Source organism: Schistocerca nitens, chromosome 9 (assembly GCF_023898315.1).
Source record: "Schistocerca nitens isolate TAMUIC-IGC-003100 chromosome 9, iqSchNite1.1, whole genome shotgun sequence".
Lineage (NCBI taxonomy): Eukaryota > Metazoa > Arthropoda > Insecta > Orthoptera > Acrididae > Schistocerca > Schistocerca nitens.
Genome location: NC_064622.1, coordinates 481,933,105 through 481,955,239, shown reverse-complemented (window position 1 = coordinate 481,955,239; position 22,135 = coordinate 481,933,105). Strand labels below are relative to the sequence as shown.

Here is a 22,135-nt window from a genome sequence, read left to right as displayed (position 1 = left end):
ATTAAGTTATGCTCTGTGCAAAATTCTACAAGGCGGCTTCCTCTTTCATTCCTTCCCCCCAATCCATATTCACCTACTATGTTTCCTTCTCTCCCTTTTCCTACTGACGAATTCCAGTCACCCATGACTATTAAATTTTCGTCTCCATTCACTACCTGAATAATTTCTTTTATCTCGTCATACATTTCATCTATTTCTTCATCATCTGCAGAGCTAGTTGGCATATAAACTTGTACTACTGTAGTAGGCATGGGCTTTGTGTCTATCTTGGCCACAATAATGCGTTCACTATGCTGTTTGTAGTAGCTAACCCGCACTCCTATTTTTTTATTCATTATTAAACCTACTCCTGCATTACCCCTATTTGATTTTGTATTTATAACCCTGTAATCACCTGACCAAAAGTCTTGTTCCTCCTGCCACCGAACTTCACTAATTCCCACTATATCTAACTTTAACCTATCCATTTCCCTTTTTAAATTTTCTAACCTACCTGCCCGATTAAGTGATCTGACATTCCACGCTCCGATCCGTAGAACGCCAGTTTTCTTTCTCCTGATAACGACGTCCTCTTGAGTAGTCCCCGCCCGGAGATCCGAATGGGGGACTATTTTACCTCCGGAATATTTTACCCAAGAGGACGCCATCATCATTTAATCATACAGTAAAGCTGCATGTCCTCGGGAAAAATTACGGCTGTAGTTTCCCCTTGCTTTCAGCCGTTCGCAGTACCAGCACAGCAAGGCCGTTTTGGTTAATGTTACAAGGCCAGATCAGTCAATCATCCAGACTGTTGCCCCTGCAACTACTGAAAAGGCTGCTGCCCCTCTTCAGGAACCACATGTTTGTCTGGCCTCTCAACAGATACCCCTCCGTTGTGGTTGCACCTACGGTACGGCCATCTGTATCGCTGAGGCACGCAAGCCTCCCCACCAACGGCAAGGTCCATGGTTCATGGGGGGGAGATCTCATGTAACAAATTTAATAATTTCCAGGTACTTGTTATGTTAGAGAAAACCTTACAACAGAAGAAAATCTCAATAAATAAATAAATAAAATATAGTCTACAAATATTATCTCATATGTATTTGTTCTCTTAATTTTATAAAATATGAAATCCTTTTATTTGTATTTATGTTTTATTTTTGCACTTGGTTAACCTTTTTTTTTCAAGTTGTAACATCTTTAGTATTATGTACTGTATTTGAAATTGTTTGTACATTATTGTTGTACCATTATTGTAAATCTGTACAATAATGAGGAAGCGCAGAATTGTTCAGGTTGGAAGCGCAGAATTGTTCAAGTCAGAAAGATGCGGAATACACTTTGATTTTGCGCACCAAGGACATCAGACAATCACAACTTGATGACAGGAGGGGGAAAAAAAGAGATGACTCCCCTTTCTTTCCTGTGGCCATCCAACCTCACCCAAGCAGAGGTGCAGTGGAGTGGAGACAAGTGGTATGAGGGAAACACTGTATGCTGTACGCCGGGACACCTAGTTCGCATCACTGCTGATTATGTTAACATGCTGGGTGCTGAAAGTGTAGTCTGCTGTTTCTCTCAACTCACATCTTTGAGACTCTGAATATTAAACAGTGGAAAATCCAGGATGAAATGTATCAATATTAGAGAAGGAAAGTTGCTACTCACCACATAGTGGAGATGCTGAGTCGTGATAGGCACAACAAAAAGGTTCATACAGTTATCAGTTATAGCTTTTGGTCATTAAGGCCTTTGTCAACAATAGACAAACATGCATGCACACACTCATGCAAACACAACATTCACACACATCCGCAGTCTCAGGCAACTCAGTTACTCTGACGAGGATATTGTGGAGGTTTGGTCAGATGCAGAGTACCTCATTGGAAGGGGTGAAAAAGGTAATGGGTAGAACATTCTTCATTTCAGGCCATAATGACAGGTAGTCAGTACTGTGGCAGAGAATATGATATACTCAGTACTGAATCATGAAGGAAATGCTCCTCTGCAGCTGGACAGAGAGACTTTGGGAGATAGTGGGTGACTGGAGAGATCAGGCATGGGAGATCTGTTTCTGTACAAGGTTGAGAGGATATTTACGATCTGTGAAGGCCTTATTGAGGACCTTGTTGTATTTCAAGAGGGACTGCTCATCATTACAAATTTGACGGCCACTGGTGGCTAGGCCATATGGAAGGGACTTCCTGTTATGGAATGGGAGGCAGCTGTCGAAGTAAAGGTACTCTGGTGGTTGGTAGGTTTGATGTAGATGGAGATATTGATGTGCGCATTTTTGATATGGAGATCAACACCAAGGAAAGTGGCTTGTTGTGTTGAGGAGGACCATGTGAAACAAAATGGAAGAAGGTGTTGAAGATTTGGAAGAATGTGGATAGGGCGAGGACATCCTATCCACATTCCAGATCACGAAGATGTTGTCAGTGCATCTGATTCCTCTCGATGGCCCATGAATAGGCTGGCATAGGATGGTGCCATGCAGGTGCACATTGCTGTATCCTGGATGTATTTGTAGGTGATGCCTTCAAAGGAGAAGTAATTGTGGGTGAGGATATACACTGAGGGGCCAAAGATACTGGTACATCTGCCTAATTTGTGCAGGATCCCCGCAAGCACACAGAAGCGCCCCAACGCGAAATGGCATGGACTCAACTAATGTCTGGAGTAGTGCTGGAGGGAACTGACACCGTGAATCCCACTGAACTGCCCATAAATCTGTAAGACTATGAGGGGATGGAGATCTCTTCTGAACAGCACATTGCAAGGCTTCCCAGACATGCTCAATAATGTTCCTCTCTGCGGAGTTTGGTGGCCAGCAGAAGTGCTTAAACACAAAAGAGTGTTCCTGGATCCACTTCATAGCAATTCTGGACATCTGGTGTGTTGCATTGTCCTGATGCAATTGCCTAAGTCTGTCAGAATGCACAGTGGACATGAATGGATGCAGGTGACCAGACAGGATACTTGCGTATATGTTTCACCTGTTAGTCACCTAAATGTATCAGGGGTCCCGTATCACTTCAACGGCACTATTACAGAGCCTCCACCAGCTTGAACAGTCCCCTGCTGACATGCAGGGTCCATGGATTCATGATGTCTCCATATCTGTACACATCCATCTGCTTGATACAATTTGAAATGAGACTCGTATGATCAGGCAACATATTTCCAGTCATCAACAGTCCAATGTCAGTGTTGCCAGGCCCAGGCAAAGCATAAACTCTATGTCGTGCAGTAAACAAGGGCACACGGGTGGGCCTTTGGCTCCGAAAGCTGATATTGATGATGTTTCATTGAATGGTTTGCATGCTGACACTTGTTGATGGCCCAGCATTGAAATCTGCAGTATTTTGTGGAAGAGTTGCATTTCTGTCACGTTGAACAATTCTCTTCAGTAACTGTTAGTCCTGCTCTTGCAGGATCTTTATTCGGACCTAGCGATGTCAGAGATTTGATGTTTTACTGGATTCCTGATATTCACAGTACAGTCGTGAAATGGTCGTATGGGAAAATCCCCACCTCATTCCTATCTCAGAGATGCTGTATCCCATCACTCATGCACTGGCTATAACACTATGTTCAAACCCACTTAAGTGTTGATAATGTGCCATTGTAGCAGCAGTAGCCAATCTAACAACTGTGCCAGACACTTGTTGTCTTACATAGGCATCACTGACCACAGCAACATATTCTGCCTGTTTACATATTTCTTTATTTGAATATGCAGGCCTATACCAGTTTCTTTGGTGCTTGAGTGTAGTTGGTCATGGTGACCAGAAAAGAGGTCGCAGGTTTAGGCATTCAGTAGCAGCAGTGCTGTGGCCATTAGGGATATTAGCATAAAGGAAGATGGCATCAATAGTGACAAGCAGGGTACAGTGTGGTACGAGGAACAGGAACCATGGGGAGTCAGTGGAGGAAATTGTTTATACCTTTCATATGGAATGGTAGGTTACGATTAATAGGCTGAAGGTGTTGGTCTACAAGAGCAGAGATTCCCTCATTGGGGGTACAGTAACTGATCACAATGGGGCACCCCGGATAGTTGAGTTTTTGGATTGTAGGAAGCATATAGAAGGTAGGAGTGTGGGGAGTGGTAGGGGAGAGGTGAGAGAGAGACTCTGGGAAGAGGACCTAATGATTTGAGGAGAGAATGGGGATCCTTCTGGATTTCTGGAATGGTGTCATTGTGGCAGGGTTTGTAGGTGGGCGAATCCAACAACTGACTGAGTCCTTCTGCCAAGTAAACATTGTGGTTCGGAACAACAGTGGTGGAGTATTTGTCAGCAGATACGATTGTAAGGTCAGGATTAGGTTCCAGGTGGTGGAGTGTGATTCTTTCTGTGGTTGTAAGGTTAGCCTGCATGTTGAGGGATTTGGTGAATGATAGAGAATCAAGGTTTGAGTTTAAGAAATTCTGGAAAGTTAAGGGGAGTTGGAACGTCCCATCCCAACAATGTTAAATTTAGTGACTTTTCAGGGTGTATACGACCCGGGAGATCTGGGAAAAACCCGGGAATTTTTTCATCCTGGAGAAAACTGGGAAAAACCTGGGAATTTTTTAGAATTCCGGGAATTTTTCATTGTATTAGCCTTCAGTTAAATTTTTGTAATTTTGACTGGTGAGAACCAATACTCTGCCAAAGGATATTAATGTATCCTCGTACTGCAGAATAATACTTCAACAGTAAAACATAAACGGGAATAACTTAAATTGCAAAGGAAATGCGCCATATACAACAACGACAGACCATGCTCATGCAAGCGGCTGCCAACAGCACAATGTGTCATAGGCTTTAGGTTTAGGAAGACTATGCAGTGCTTCATAACAACAAATTGCCTCCGATGAGCGTGAAGTCACAACTGTTTACATTAGATTCGTTTTAGCAGTTACGAGCAGGTGCATGCGCAGTTGAGCCGCGTTTGAGAGTAGATTCTCCCGCTTTTGGCTACAGGAATGTGGCTGTTGGCTGTGCAAACAGTCGCAGCAAGGTAGATGCTGTTGGGAAAAGGTTGCACCATATTGATATTCTTCACAAAGTGCCTAGCATCCAGCACACGTTGGTATACCGATTATTCGTATGATTTTGAAATGCATCCCAGTAGGTTTCTGAACATGTTTTAAGTTGATTTCTGAATGCGAGCATAGTGTATGTGATGTCTTTGTCAGGAGTATCCTCGTCGCATCTAGAAATAAACTTTCCACAGACAAAAGGGGACAGGGGTATACGAGCTGAGTGGAGTAAAGCCACACAGATGAACGCCAATTGCTGTCTATGTGGTTGATTGGGTTTGCAAATGTACAGCGTTGTTATAATTACTAGTGAAATCCATAGATTCAGACTACCAGAATGGAAATAAACGACTAACAGGAATAACAGGTGAGAAAGATTACATATTATCTTCTCGGTGTATCCAAGAAAATGAAATTTTGATAGAAAATTTTTGGCCAGATCGCTACACTAGTAAGGACCAGTTGTATAGTCCCCGGCTAGCAGCCGCTTAACTTCTATTCTGGAAGTAACGTGGAAAACGTAACAATGCCTAACCGGAGAATAATCGCGGGATAACTAAAGCTGTGATTCTGGCAGCGTTTGTGATGTTAATTGGCCAAATTATGGAAGAATAAGACGATTCCAAATTTATATAAAATTTCGTAATACTACAGTATTTCCCAACTTAAAGCTTTTTGCTTGTAGTAGGCCTTATAGGCATTTGATATTGGTACTTTGTGAATTACACTCCTGGAAATTGAAATAAGAACACCGTGAATTCATTGTCCCAGGAAGGGGAAACTTTATTGACACATTCCTGGGGTCAGATACATCACATGATCACACTGACAGAACCACAGGCACATAGACACAGGCAACAGAGCATGCACAATGTCGGCACTAGTACAGTGTATAACCACCTTTCGCAGCAATGCAGGCTGCTATTCTCCCATGGAGACGATCGTAGAGATGCTGGATGTAGTCCTGTGGAACGGCTTGCCATGCCATTTCCACCTGGCGCCTCAGTTGGACCAGCGTTCGTGCTGGACGTGCAGACTGTGTGAGACGACGCTTCATCCAGTCCCAAACATGATCAATGGGGGACAGATCCGGAGATCTTGCTGGCCAGGGTAGTTGACTTACACCTTCTAGAGCACGTTTGGTGGCACAGGATACATGCGGATGTGCATTGTCCTGTTGGAACAGCAAGTTCCCTTGCCGGTCTAGGAATGGTAGAACGATGGGTTCGATGACGGTTTGGATGTACCGTGCACTATTCAGTGTCCCCTTGACGATCACCAGTGGAGTACGGCCAGTGTAGGAGATCGCTCCACACACCATGATGCCGGGTGTTGGCCCTGTGTGCCTCGGTCGTATGCAGTCCTGATTGTGGCGCTCACCTGCAAGGCGCCAAACACGCATACGACCATCATTGGCACCAAGGCAGAAGCGACTCTCATCGCTGAAGACGACACGTCTCCATTCGTCCCTCCATTCACGCCTGTCGCGACACCACTGGAGGCGGGCTGCACGATGTTGGGGCGTGAGCGGAAGACGGCCTAACGGTGTGCGGGACCGTAGCCCAGCTTCATGGAGACGGTTGCAAATGGTCCTCGCCGATACCCCAGGAGCAACAGTGTCCCTAATTTGCTGGGAAGTGGCGGTGCGGTCCCCTACGGCACTGCGTAGGATCCTACGGTCTTGGCGTGCATCCGTGCGCCGCCGCGGTCCGGTCCCAGGTCGACGGGCACGTGCACCTTCCGCCGACCACTGGCGACAACATCGATGTACTGTGGAGACCTCATGCCCCACGTGTTGAGCAATTCGGCGGTACGTCCACCCGGCCTCCCGCATGCCCACTATACGCCCTCGCTCAAAGTCCGTCAACTGCACATACGGTTCACGTCCACGCTGTCGCGGCATGCTACCAGTGTTAAAGACTGCGATGGAGCTCCGTATGCCACGGCAAACTGGCTGACACTGACGGCGGCGGTGCACATGTGCTGCGCAGCTAGCGCCATTCGACGGCCAACACCGCGGTTCCTGGTGTGTCCGCTGTGCCGTGCGTGTGATCATTGCTCTTTACAGCCCTCTCGCAGTGTCCGGAGCAAGTATGGTGGGTCTGACACACCGGTGTCAATGTATTCTTTTTTCCATTTCCAGGAGTGTATATTCTGTCATGTTATAAAAATGACCATTTGTGCCAAAACAGTCTCGTTTATTTGGCGTGTGTTACAAAATTGCTGCAATATTAGAAAGGCCTATTTTGTTTTATCTAGCAGACAGTGACAAAATAGACGTAATCAGATCAAGAAACCACACCAGTCTTGGGTATTATTTGTATTAACAGCTTTTTCAGTATTACAGAAGGACATTTTGATTTTTGATGTAGCAAAATGTTTGACAAACTTTGATGAGGTAAAGCTGTAGCAAAATTAGAGGGAAAAAAATGCTAGAAGCTAAGGACTGAAGAAATGTGAACTTTCTTGCTTGTCTCTTGTCTTTATTGGTTTTATGTATCCTGTATTTAATTTTATGTCACACAAAACAGCAAGTTATTAGCTAATAGACAATAAATAGTGCAAATTTCCTGAAGAGTTCTTGTACTCCCGATAACAAATAATCCCACTCGCTATTAACTGCAATTTTTTTGGGCTGACTGGGAGCAGGAGAGCCACAACAGGACATTTAAATTTCCAGTGACCTGTGTAGGACTGATGGCATCCGTTACAAAATATACATGTTTCAATTCCACAGAGCGAAGTACAGTGACGTGCTATGGAAGAATGCTGTATGAAGAGGCATGGCACTGCACTTTGGCACACTTAAGACCAAGTAACATGTCTTACATTTCCTCGAACACATATGTTTTATGTTTCAGACTTTTCAGAAAGATGTGTGCTACAAGATGAACATATTTTTGAAAATTCAATTTTTTTGGTATTGACCCGGTTCACAAATATTGTAGATCTGGGGCTGATGCACAGAGTGGGTAGTCTCCACGTGACCCCTGCTTACATTTAGTGATCTTGCTGTTTCCCTTTATTTACCCTCACGTCAAATGAAAACAAAACCAATATCTGTGGCCGGGAGCTGTAATGTGAAATAAAATACATTCACATAACTAGGGAAGGCTAAAATATGTTATTAGTTTCAGATTTTATTTTATTTCCACCTTTCTAACAGTCAAGCATTAATCACCTTGCAGAACAATGAAGTTATTTTTGTCTGTTTGCTAAAGAAACTTGACTTTAATTAACCTTTTCCGCAGATGCAGTCAATGTATTTGAAACAAAATGTCAGATTCCACAGTACTGGCAAGTTTCAACTGTTTGCTGCATTTCAAGGACACGTTTTCATCTTCTAGCACACATTGCATTATGCCACAATAAAGAACCAAACATGATACAATACAGTACTGGTGCTCCAAGAAAATTTACGTCCCGAAAACCACACTGAAAAGCTTAATATCAAGTTGAGGTCTACTTTATTGAGAATCTGGGCATACAAATGTGCACTTTAAGCATGCACTTTAAATGTGCAAATCTTAGTATGGTTCACGAAATTCTGATTCTCTTGCAGCATTCTCTAATGTCTTGTTTCTTTAATGACGTAATGTATGATCTTTTAACGTTTTACACGTACATACATACAGGCTTCCTACGTCATGGTAGATGTGCAAGTGCAATGTTGCCTGTTATCTGCGTTCTCTGGCAACTGGTGAAGCTAACCTATTCCTAACAGGTCGCGGGAAAATATTGCGAATGGTGGTTTGAAAAGCGTTAGTTTCAAATCAAATATCCGTTTACGTTACTTGAACTATCTGTGAGAATGTACCATGAATTTCTAAAATCAAAGAGCGCTTGACTCTCATTTAAAAATCAACTGTTTGATGACGAGCATTTTAGAAGAATTTCGAACCCTGAATATGAGACATTTATGTCATTATTAAAAATTTTACTGGTACATTTGTGTTGATATATCTTAAAGTGTAACACGCACAAAAAAGATCAACATTATATGCGAAAGCTTAGCTTCTCTTGCAGCTTATTGACCTTAGAGACCAATTTTATATGCAAAAGCTTTGCTTTTCTTGTAACAACACTATGTATATTAATTTAAACTATTAACTTTCTCTGTTTATGTGTTAGTGCTACTTAACAGTGATGTTGCTGTTAGTTTACTACATCATGTGTCCTGTGCTCTGAATATCCGCTGTCATCGGCTGGCAAGATCACGTGACATGAGCTATGACCAGCTTACAAAAATGCATCACAATCTCAATTTCAATGATTTGGAAAGTAACATGCAGTGTTTGGTGGAATTACAATGTATACTTTCGTAATACAAAAATATGCAGCATACATGATGGCGCACATCAAAGGTATTTCCAAAACATGTCTTTTTCCCTAAGTTTCATTTTCTAAAGTGCCGGGAAATTCTACACCCGTGTATAAAACCATACCCATTCAAAGGACTGATAAGTATTGCAGTTCTGAGGGAAAAATATACTGTCACTTAACACAGATGAAGTATGTTTTCACCCAGTAAAAAGTGTATTTTTAACCGGGAAATCCGGGAATTTTTTTCCTTGTCCGCGTATACACCCTGCTTGGCTTTCCCGCATTTCATGAACCACTGTAGCCATTGACATGAAACTTTTACAGGACATTAAAATGTATGTTTTGAGTCTACTAAACTACAATAATTGCATTTCAGCCACTGCTTTCAGAAATGCAATTTTTTAATTACACAGTTAATATTTTGTTTACTTTTTTGCATGTTATCCTAAATAATTTTAATTATACATAACATTATGTTCTGCTTTTAGTTCAGTAGACTCGGGATACGCATGTTATTACTCCCTTTGAGTACTCTACTCAAAGTGGTTTCTGAGATTCATCCTCTTGATATTTTACCAAGTTTTTTTCTTCCATGGACTCCTTAGTGGCCAACTGTGCTGTATACTCTGCTTTATGAATGCAAACCTTGTCCATCCATTCAAGTTATCTGATGCATATTGCTCCAGGATTATTTCCCATATACTGCAGCACTTTCACCCTACCAATGTATCCATGACTGCTGCTGGGATGGAATATTTATGGCTGTATGAACTGTTTGAGTACTGGGCATTGCAGTAATTGCACCATGAATCAGATCCAGGAGGCCAAAGGTGGTGTTCTGGTTTTTCATCAGTTGACAGTTGCTTCATTTTCAACAAATCCTCAGTATTATCTCTAATGGCCATCCCATAATACTGCTATAGTTCATCAATCATTTTGTCTGTCAACCTGCCTCTTATGATTTTACCATCAGAAAGTTTCTTGTCTTTCAGACTTTGTTTCAACTTCCTCAGCCCACCCTCTTTTGGACATGACCAACACATTCCAGTTTTGTGATAATCTTCTCCTCATAAAGCTGAGCAGCTACTATACTGTTATATGCTTTTTAGTCTCCATCACCTTAGTGTAACACACTACCCTTTCGTCCACAGATCAACTAAAAATTTCAGTAGCTACAGAGGCCTCCATACCACCAATTGTTCCTTCATAATTTCTGTAACAGATATGCCCTTCTTCATTCCCTGATTTACACTTATAACATGTTTGGTTAAAATATAGAAATCTACTACCTTTCCAGTATCCACACTGGTCACTGTAGCAACAGCATTCTTAGAACTGTAGCTGCATGTCTGCCAAGTGCCATCAAAAGCTGCTGGTATGTCAGTCATACTATCATTTATTTCAGCAGCTTCATTTGCAACACCCTTCATTGACTCACATGCAACAGATTCCACAGCAGCTCCACAAATCCTGCATACTTGTGAATTTTACAAGATGGGCATGGCATATTCATCACGGCACACATTGTTTCTGCTGCAGTGTGTCCTTTGCCAGTATCTCTCAATCCATAAAACCACCTAACATTTACTTCAAAATAATTATCTTTACACTTATCAGAACTTCAAAATGAATGAGTATATTTACCATGAAATCCATGTTTCTTAAAAACACTTAATAAAGCTTAATAAAAGATGAGACAGGGAATATAATAAGTGAAGGGAAGGGAATACGCGAAAGATGGCGCAGGTATTTTGATAGTCTCCTCAACCCTAGAATAACTACACCAGAGAACCAAACAGACACAAATGGGGAAGAGGACCCAGACAACAACACTACCCCACCAAATATACGAGAAGTGAAAACTGCCATGAAGAAATTGAAAACCAACAAGGCGGCAGGGACAGATGGTATTCCAGCAGAACTGTTTAAGCAAGGAGGCAGAGAGCTGGAACAGAGCCTTCTGAAAATGGTCACCAGAATATGGGAAGAGGAGAAAATGCCTAACAATGGAAAGAGGGTATCATATGTCCCATATATAAGAAAGGAGATAAGATGGAGTGTGGCAATTACAGAGGGATCACACTACTTAATTTGGGATATAAAATATTCTCTAATATACTATTCGACAGAATATCCCCATTCATACAGAGGGAGACGGGGCCATACCAATGCGGATTCCTTTCTGGGAAGTCAACCATAGATCAAATATTCACCTTAAGACAAATCCTGGAAAAAAACAAATGAATACGGAGTTGGCACGCATCACCTCTTTATAGATTTCAAAGCAGCTTATGATAGCATAAATAGAGAGCAGTTGTATCAAGCTCTAGATGAACTGGGAATCTCTAGAAAGTTGGTAAGGCTAGTGAGAATGACAATGAGCAAAACACAAGGTAATGTAAGAATAAGAGGAATGATGTCCAACACATTGAGCATTAAAAATGGAGTGCGACAAGGGGATGCATTGGCATGCCTTCACTTTAATGCCGCCCTGGAGAAGGTGATGAGAAATGCAAAATTTCTGAACAGAGGAACGATCTTCTATAAATCGGTGCAGATACTGGCCTATGCAGATGATATAGATATAATAGCAAGGACCCAAAAAGCAATGGAATAGACATTTACAGCTCTTGAACAGGCCAGTAGGAACATGGGTTTAATTATTAGTGAACAAAAAACAAAATATATGGCAGCTGGAAAGGCACATAGAGAAAATATGCCAAATGTAATGGCAATGGGACATTTGAGAGAATTGAACATTTCAAGTATCTGGGCTCGACAGTTACACATGTAAATGATACCTCCTTTGAAATTAAGCAGAGATTAATACTGGCCAACAGAGCCTATTTTGCCCTAACAAGACTTCTATCCTCAAGGCTCCTGACTCGTACCACGAAATTAACTCTGTATAAATCGCTTATACGACCAGTGCTTACATATGCCTCTGAAGCCTGGACATAACAGCTAAAGATATTGAAACACTGGATTCATTTGAAAGAAAGGTACTTAGATGAATTATTGGCCCAATCTGTGTAAGAGGAAGATTGAGGAGGAGATACAACCATGAGTTGTATACCATATACAAAGACCGCCCCATCAGAAGGATAGTGAAATCATCCAGAGTGAGGTGGGTGGGACATGTGGCTCGCATGAATGATACAGAAGTACCAAAAAGAATATTACAATGAAAGCCCGGAGTGCAGAGAGGATGGGAAGATGGAGTAATCGAAGATCTTAGGAAGATGAGCTATAGAAACTGGAGAGTATTGGCAAAGGACCAATAGAGATGGAAGGAAATTGTAGAAGAGGCCAAGGCTCATCATCAGCTGTAGAGCCAAGAAAGAAGAAGAAAAACACTTCATTTTGGTGTCATACTTTATTTTTTGAGAGATTTACCAATCTATTCATCACTTTTCCTTGGAAAAACGTTAGCACTTAGACATACAACATGTGTTTATACTATGAAATGATACAATATTATTTTTGACAGTGCTACCAATACAAACATGTAATTTAACCTTTATAATACAACAATCCACAGCCTTTCGTATAAAAAAATACTGATTTTATATCTAAAAACACAGATGATGTGACTTACCGAACGAAAGTGCTGGCAGGTCGATAGACACACAAACATACACACAAAATTCAAGCTTTCGCAACAAACTGTTGCCTCATCAGGAAAGAGGGAAGGAGAGGGAAAGACGAAAGGATGTGTGTTTTAAGGGAGAGGGTAAGGAGTCATTCCAATCCCAGGAGCGGAAAGACTTACCTTACGGGGAAAAAAGGACAGGTATACACTCACACACACACACACATATCCATCCACACATACACAGACATTTTGCTGCTTGTGTCTGTGTATGTGCGGATGGATATGTGTGTGTGTGCGAGTGTATACCTGTCCTTTTTTCCCCCTAAGGTACGTCTTTCCGCTCCTGGGATTGGAATGACTCCTTACCCTCTCCCTTAAAACCCACATCCTTTCGTCTTTCCCTCTCCTTCCCTCTTTCCTGATGAGGCAACAGTTTGTTGCGAAAGATTGAATTTTGTGTGTATGTTTGTGTTTGTTTGTGTGTCTATCGACCTGCCAGCACTTTCGTTCGGTAAGTCACATCATCTGTGTTTTTAGATATATTTTTTCCACATGGAATATTTCCCTCTATTATATTCAATCATTAATTTAAATTAATGATTTTGTTAGATCTTGAAGTAATGCACATAAAAATTAACATTTTCAACTGATGTAGATTATATTTAAAAAAAAATAAATAAATAAAATACTTCCCATGTGAGTTTGTAAGTGATTTTTATATATATATATATATATATATATATATATATATATATATATATATATATATATATATATATATATATATATATATATATATATATATATATATATATATATACCAGTTAGATTGAGGAGTGAACTGAGTCAGGCAGGGCTCTACATTGTTCTTTGGTTGAGCCTATTTGGTAGGGTTGGTGGTGAAAAAGTGTTCCAGCTATAGGGATCAGGAGAGGGAGAGAAAGTCTTCAACAAATATGGGAGTGGGGCAAAGGTAAATTGTGTTTTGGGTTAGTTTAGCTTTTGGATTCTGAATGGTGGTGGGAGGGAGTTTTTGAAGATGTAGGAAATTTAATAGATCTGCAAGGAAGGGTTTGTCAGTGTGAGTGGACATGGGAGAGGTTTGGAGGCTGTCATAGGAGTGGTATATAGTGGTAGTTCAAGAGGGGAGTAGAAAGTGAACAGGTTTGAGATTTTTTTGAGGTGGTACTGAGCATGTTGCTGTAGTTCCTGGAGGGCAAGAGTTTCAATGTGTGTTATGGGTTCCAGAAATTTGAGATTGCATAGCAAGAGAATTTTGTGGATGGAGAGAAGGTACTGTAAGGAGGTTTGGAACCTATGAGTCAAGCAATAACACTGGAACAGTATGTGGTACTGGATTCTCGCTGGGGATAAAGAAACGTTTGTGTATTGATACAGATGGGAGAAGCAAGGATCCATGGTGGATGATGAAAATGTGTAAAAATACATAAATAAGGTAAAAATATGTGCAAAAAATTTGCAAAAATACATCAAAGTATGTAGGAAAAATAAATAAAAGGATGGAACAGATGAAGTTTGGGGAAACGAGATGAAACATGAGGGAGTAAGCTGACAAGACAAAAACAAACTGCAATTGACGTGAAAACACAAAAGGATATAATGTAGGTTTTAGGTCTGTGTGCCGATATGTATGCAGAACACCGACAGCAGATGTGACTGTATTACATGATGTTAGTATGTGCAAACTGGAATAAGAAAGGAGAAGAAGTGGGGAGGGTTCGGTAGAATGATGTAAAAGTTAATGTGGCTCAGGAAGATGTGAAAAATAACATGCAGAAATAAACAAGAGTTATGCAGGAAGAATGTACTGATATGTCTTCCATTGTCTCCCTGACATATACCATCTGATCATGTGCATCCATCAGTTTCTCTACAGCACTCTGTATACGACCAGTGTCTCCTGAAAGACTATGTACCACACTATTGCTACAGAATTTATTAGAATGTTTTGAGGAACCTTACATCAACATGAGAATGCTTGTGTGGCCTACCACAACACCTGACTTCAATGAAATCCAGCAAATCTAGGATGCCACTGAGTGGAACGTCCAAGATCTGAGGTCCCATCTCCAATGAAACCCAGGGCTGTGGGCAGCCAGTTGCCTGTCAGCTCTTCTACACTTTGGTGTCTCCACGTCATGACTTGCTGCTGCCATCAATGGGCTGCAAGAGGGTGCTATAGGTACTCTAATTCATCGCTCAAGACTTCATTGTTTCAAAAGGCAGTCTTGGTATATTTGGATTCTGAGCTGGTTAATGATTGTAAAGCAGTTCTGTTTTACAAGGCAACATTGTTTTTCAAACTAGTATCCAAAAAGTTGTAATAATATATAAATTATGTTTGCTATGAAAATAATTTATAACACATTATATTTGCTTACCAGACACTGCCAGGCTGCCATCTCCTGATACTTTCACCGTAGTTACACAACCCAAATGTCCACTGAGGATATGAATGTCATTGCCTGTGTTAATATCCCAGACAATGAGATTTGAATCACGAGATCCAGAGACAACAAGGGATTTGTTTAAAATGGATACAGCAACACATGTTACGTGGTCACTATGACCTACAAGAACCTGAAAAAGCATGAAAAATACTATCAGTCATTAATTGCATCTCAAAAAACTTAGTGTCAGAAATTATTTTCTATTATTGATACATTGAAAAACCATATTATTCACTCACAGTTAACATAAATTAATTAAAAAAGCCATGTGATAGTTTACTATTCCATGCAATTTTATAACGATTAGACAAGAAAAGGTTTTTGCAGACACACTGCATGAAAGTTACATGTCTCTATGGATGCAATTAAAATAAGTCAATGTATTCAGTAGCTAAGCTCACAGACAATGCACAACTGCTCTTGCAGCAGTCATGTTACAGGAGCATATGGAGGAAGGAATGGGGGACAGACAGTGGATATGTTTACTGTTGGTTTATACACTGTATAACTATGTGCAACAACTGTTGGAGAGTAATGTTATGATGGATGTGTATGGAAATCGAAGAAAGTCTGGGATGTGCCCTGCTCCTCTTGCAATGCAATGAATGAGCCACTGAGATACACAGCCATATGCAACAAATGGGTAAAAATTAATTTGACCTATTCTCTGACTTCACAGCACACTGTGGAAGAGTTTGAGTGTGCCATTGCTAAAATACATTGTGATTAGGAATAGTATGCCATAAATTCTCTACATTCTGGCCAGGTTCTCATGATGAAATTTTCTTCTCCAGACAGATGCTTTTGGACTGTGTGTCCATGCATCATCATCAATCAGCAGTCTCTGTTAAGAAATCAAGGGGTATCAAATGAGAAGAAATATCAGGGGAAAACAAGCTGTAATCCAAAAAGGAACAAATATGGCTTCTATAATATCTTTAGGCAATAACAAAGAGCTACACAAAATAAGTCAAAATAATCTTAGTAACATTAAAAATAAAAGCTTTCAGAGAAGATGTGCCTGAAGTTAGCATGCTATTGAAACTATAAAAACCTATGACAGATTAACTCACAGGTATTTAATAAGACAATAATATTTAGTACCTTATGTTTTTCTTTTGTAAACATTATTTTAACATCCCATTCATATCAAGTTCTGTTAGGCTGCACTTTCAAACAAATAAAATGACTTAGAGGTATCATCTGTAGATATGAAATGGTACACACTAACCACTAACTGAACTCGTGTGTGTGTGTGTGTGTGTGTGTGTGTGTGTGTGTGTGTGTGTGTGTGTGTGTGCGTGTGTGTGTGTGTGTGTGTGTGTGTGCGCGCATAAGAAATTACTGAGTATCCAAATGAAATACATTGACATGTTAACCAAAAGGGCCCACTTCTGCCTGCTTTTTATAGATAAGGCACTGTGCTGATCTGGAGATGGAACTGCTAGCTTATTTTGCACACCTACAGTCCATACTATCTTACAGCATACTCTTCTATCGCAATAAAGCTAATGTCCTCCTCACTGTGAGCACTTTGAAGTATTCACTACTGCCACTGAAGCATTGGCACATGGTGCTCAAGAAGGCGGTGGCCGTGTCTTACGTGCAGTGACCACATTGTGTAGTGCCTCGAGAATTTCGGAGCAAATTCTAGTGGCTCTCGTAATTCCAGTGTCTCGAACACACACTATTTTAGAGGTAAGTGTGGTAAAGTAGAACTATGTCTACTGCCCCACAATTACGTGCGTATGGGATGGACGTGTATCGGATGGACGATCGGCGTGAGCAGGTAGTCACCGAGCACGCCTAAGAAGTTACACGTCCCGTAAATGGAGTAAACGCATCATACTCTGTGAGATATAAAACATTATTAGTGTGAACATTTGAAGGTTGTTGAAAGAAAAGAAGAGACTTTTATTCATTCATTCTCTTTTTTACTGACGTAAAGTCGGGTCAGTTGTCTTGTTAAACTCGGAGAGATTTATAGAGTGTATGTATAGGAACATTATTGTAATAGCTTCTGTCAGACCGGAAGGTGTCGAGCTTACAGGAAATGTTTAGTGTATGAAAACAGTTATGTGTTATGAAGTATAGTGAGACTGAATTCAAAGTATTCTTGAGTGTACCAAGTTATTTAAAAGTATAGAAATTCCTCCAGAGTAGCATATATTCTTCAGAGAAGAAGCTGGGCAGAATATCGCAGCCGACTATCCTGAAAGAAGATCGGCGAAGTAACTCCAAGTAAGTTCCACAGCTAAGGCGGAGTGTGAGTCTTGCGCACCAGTACCACACTGCAACCCTTAATCACTGGAAACCGCCAGAGTTGTATGAATGCACAGCACAACAACCCTGGTCTCTGGCCGCTGAGGCCAGACTGTGAGCAGCTGTGCTTGGTGGGAAAAGCACTCTGTGGGTGGTGGAGGTATGGAGGGGGCTGGGGCAGATTGGGAAGGGGGTGTCAGGCTCCTTGTGGGAGCATGGAGGGACATGGTTGGGCTACTAGGTGCAGTTGGGAAGTTTGATAGGGACAGGGGGGAGAGCAGTAGAGGAGCGGAAAAAGACTAGTAGGTGAATTGGTGGAATAGAAGGCTGTGTAGTGCCAGAATGGGAGCAGGGAAGGGGATAGGTGGGTGAAGGACAGGGACTAATGCAGGTTGAGGCTAGGGAGATTACAGGAACATAGTATATATTGTAGGGAGAGTTGTTCCCAATTCAGAAATGGTGGTGTTGGTAGGACGGAAGGCTGTGAAGCAGTCCTTAAATGATGTACACTGTGTTGGGCAGCATGCTGAGCAACTGGGTGGTCCAGCAGTCTCTTGGTCTCAAGTTTGTCGGTGGCCATTCGTGTGGACAGACTTCTTGTTGGTTGTTATGCTCATGTAGAAAGTAGCACCGTGGTTGCAGCTCAATCTGTAGATTACATAATTGGTTTCACTGGTAGCGCTATCTTTGATGCGATAGGTGGTGCCTGTGATCAGACTGGAGTAGGTGGGAGGACGTATGGGACAGGTCTTGCATCTAGATCTATTGCAGGGTTATGAGGAATGGCGTGGGGATTAAGTAGGAATGGACAAGATATTGTATAGATTTGGTGGGGAGTGGAATACCACTGTGGGAGGGGTGCGAGAGATAGTGCATTGGATATTTCTCATTTGAGGGCACGATGAGAGTAGTTGACTCCCTGTAGGAGAAAGTCATTCAGCTGCTTCAGCCTTGTGTGTTACCGAGCCACATAGGAGTGCTCATTTTTGGCCTGATGGAGGAACTTTGGGAGGTGTGGGGGACTGGGGAGACAAGGCAAGGTAGATCTGTTTCTATACAAGATTTGGAGGATAATTTTGGTCTGTGAAGGCCTCAGAAAGAGCTTTGGTTATTTTGAGAGACTGCTTGTCACTACAGTTGTGACAGCCATGGGTGGCTATGCTGTACGGAAGGGACACCTTAATATGGAATGGACGGCAGCTGTCGAAGCGGAGGTGTTACTGATACTTGGTAGTTTTGATATAGATGGAGGTACTGATGTAGACATCTTTGAGTAGGCAGTGTAATACCACAACTCCTTTAGGGATCCTGTGTCCTATTCCAGTCTCATCCCCACTCTCCCAAAGAGGCCATATATTTAATATTACTAATTTACACTAATTTAAACTGCTGCTTTGACTTAGTATTTTCTGGTTATCTGGATTCGAATACACCAAAGATTTTTTGTGCAGCAAGTTAGTAATTTACGCTAATTTAAGCTGTTGTTTTGACATTGTTTATGTTGGGCCTCATCAGTGTATAGAATGAAGGAAACATGTTGGATTAAAAGCTAATGTACCATCACTATTTGCACACAATACAAACTATAGGCACATGGTAGGAATAAAATTGATTTTGTAATTATGGAGTTTCAGTCATCGAGAGACAGCTATTTTTACACTTTGTTAGATCATAAATTATTTGTATTCCTAATAGAAATATGACATGATGATTTTTCAGTCAGGATCAATCATGGTCATTTCTAATTGGTGTTAGTTACAGCTATACAGAAAATGTAAAATTTTACTCATACAAAATTTAATTAATTGAATCTAAGCCTTTCATTGAATAAAACTGATTGCTCTGTTCAACTGTAAATAATAGAATAATTCTCCTTTTAGTAAATGAAATAATATATGCAAATTAACAAAATATGTTGTTGGCAATGATAAAACATGTAATTTATAGTCTTAATAGGAACAGATTCTTTCCTGTCTTTGTATGAAATTATTCACTGTTATTCTATGTAATTTTCTGTGTGATTTTGGAAGACATATGTAAAAACTTTAATTGTTAAATGTGCAAATTTAATATTTAACAATAACAGTAATTGTTTAAAATCACACCCTGGATTACACAAGATATGTATTATTTTACTGGTGGAGGATATCTGTAATACGATGTGGTATATCATCATTATTTTTCTTGTGTTAAGCAATGACACACAACCCAAACTTCACCCGCAAAACATTTTTGCCACATTATATTGCAATATGGTAAAAGGAGCTGGGATGTGTATAAAACTGAATTGTATGCTGCTGATTATTAAGTTTCAGGTGAAACAATTGTTTACAATATACTGTGTCATATACCAGTATTGGGACATGAATGGAAACTAGGATCTGTATGGAAAAAGTGGACATGTGAGAATATCAATGGACCACCGCCAACAACCAGAATATCAATGGACCACCGCCAACAACCAGCAGCATGGACTGTCAAACGAGTACCAAAACATTATTTACGCAACAGAGTAGTGAAATTGTATGCTTAAGTCAGGCAAAAATAATTGCATGACATACTTTGAAAATATTATAGGGAAGATAGTTTTTGGAAGTGGTTTTTTTTCCCTTCAAGTTGTGTAAAATCAGTTAAAATGAGTAGAAGCACTATATTTTCGGTATGTGGCCAAGACGTAACCACAACAATATTGGGTCGGCTTCTGCATGCATTGACACCAAATCTAAACGTTCAGAGCCAAGAGAATTCATCAAGTACTATAATTTCACCTTTCCATGAGTTTCAACAATCAGAAGACATACTACAAAAATTTAATAAGTTACTAGATAGTAAACTAGATGGTAAACTGTCTGAAATAAATTTTAGAAAAATAGACAATATTCTCATAAAAATGGACCAGAAACTAGAAACAGGGAAGATGTTAATAAGGTAATTAGACAAATAAACAGTATAAAGGAAAGAGTAGACTATGTAGAATCTCAAGTGGGTGTTCGAATATCTTTGCTGTTATTGAATTACAGCTAGGTAACAAATGTGTTGATGTAATTGATGAACAAGTAAAAAGAACAGAAAACATTGCCATTGATGAACTCGACAGATGAAACTGAAACTGAAAATAAATTCACTGACAAGAAACTAAAATTCTATATTTGTTTCAGAACAAATTTCTTGAGTAAACAGCAAAGTGAATGAAGTATCAAATAATCTTCAAACAGTCAACTCTTAAGTTGAAAATCCAGAGACTAATATGTTTATTAGTATATTGAGTGCTAATAACATGTTTCAAAACAACTGCAATAACATTATTATGAAAATTTTCCTGGGTGATTTTAAACTACACACTGTCGATTACTTGTACCAGAGCAAGGACAGTATGAAAATGAAATTTGCTAGACAATATTTAGATGGAGAAGCATGTTAACCCAGAAATGGCATTTGCAGAGTTTGAAAAATTATTTCCAAACTAATTTTGGTGAGCAAGTAAGCATGTGTGAATAAACTCAAGAATGTTTGAATGGAGGTAGATTTTGCGTAGGAGATATGAAAATGTGAGAATTTTGTGAAAAGTAGCTAGGACTTTAGCACACTTAGATAAACCACTTGACAAATTAATCCAAATTGACACGCTGAAGTGGCTTTTACCTGGACATGTTCAGTGGAGTCTTGTTTATGGACCAGACGACACTATTGAGGAATTTCTGAAATACATAGATAAATTAGATTGTGCTTGCGAGAACAATTTTCAGAATGGGGATTCATCATAACAACACCAGAATAACAACAATAGGAACAATATTAACAGATATGACTGTAACAGAAGTAATAATAATTTTGGTAACAACTATCACAATCAGAGTAATAATAATAATAGGAATGAGCAGGGCAGAGGTAATCAAAGAAGAAATGGCTGAATTATGTTTATGTGCCTGCTGACACAAGTTCTAGTACTTTTGATAGTGATTTCGGTGTGGAGATGTGTAATTGAAGTTGAAGTTCACATAGGTGCAGATGATGATGCTTATGAGTATTTTGAGACTATTGATTCTGATGTTGTATTTTATGATGAATTAGATGGTGTGGTTTATGTGGACTAGACAAAGATATGAGTGATAGAACAGTAGGATATGATGATTTGGAATCAGAAAGACAGGTACATGAAAATCAGTTGATACCCATCAAGGTCAGTGAGATATTATAGAGTTGTTACAACAAGGAGGATCAAGGTAAGGTAATTAGTGATACGATACTGAAAGTATTGGAAGAGAATGAGGAGTCTGCAGGAAAAGGCGATTACTCTGATAGTATTAAACACACACACACTGTAGTTGTAAGCTGCCTTTAAGTACTTTAGAACCTAAGTTAGGAAATGAGGTTCAAGTAAATTGGCAGAAGAGGATGGGAGTAATAAGCATGAAATATTTGGTAGTCCATATGTTGCAATATCTATAGGCAACTGGAGGAGAGTTT

At 40.2% G+C, this 22,135-nt stretch overlaps 1 protein-coding gene across 1 annotated transcript in view; it reads right to left on the bottom strand.

Moving 5' to 3' along the window:
• The window catches only part of LOC126204368 (protein qui-1-like), a 396,210-nt gene that overhangs the window by 58,525 nt on the left and 315,550 nt on the right, over positions 1 to 22,135 (bottom strand). Inside the window, exon 18 of the mRNA XM_049938742.1 lies at positions 15,338 to 15,536. Within this exon, the coding sequence (XP_049794699.1) occupies positions 15,338 to 15,536 (199 nt within the window). The remainder of the gene's footprint in view (positions 1 to 15,337; positions 15,537 to 22,135) is intronic.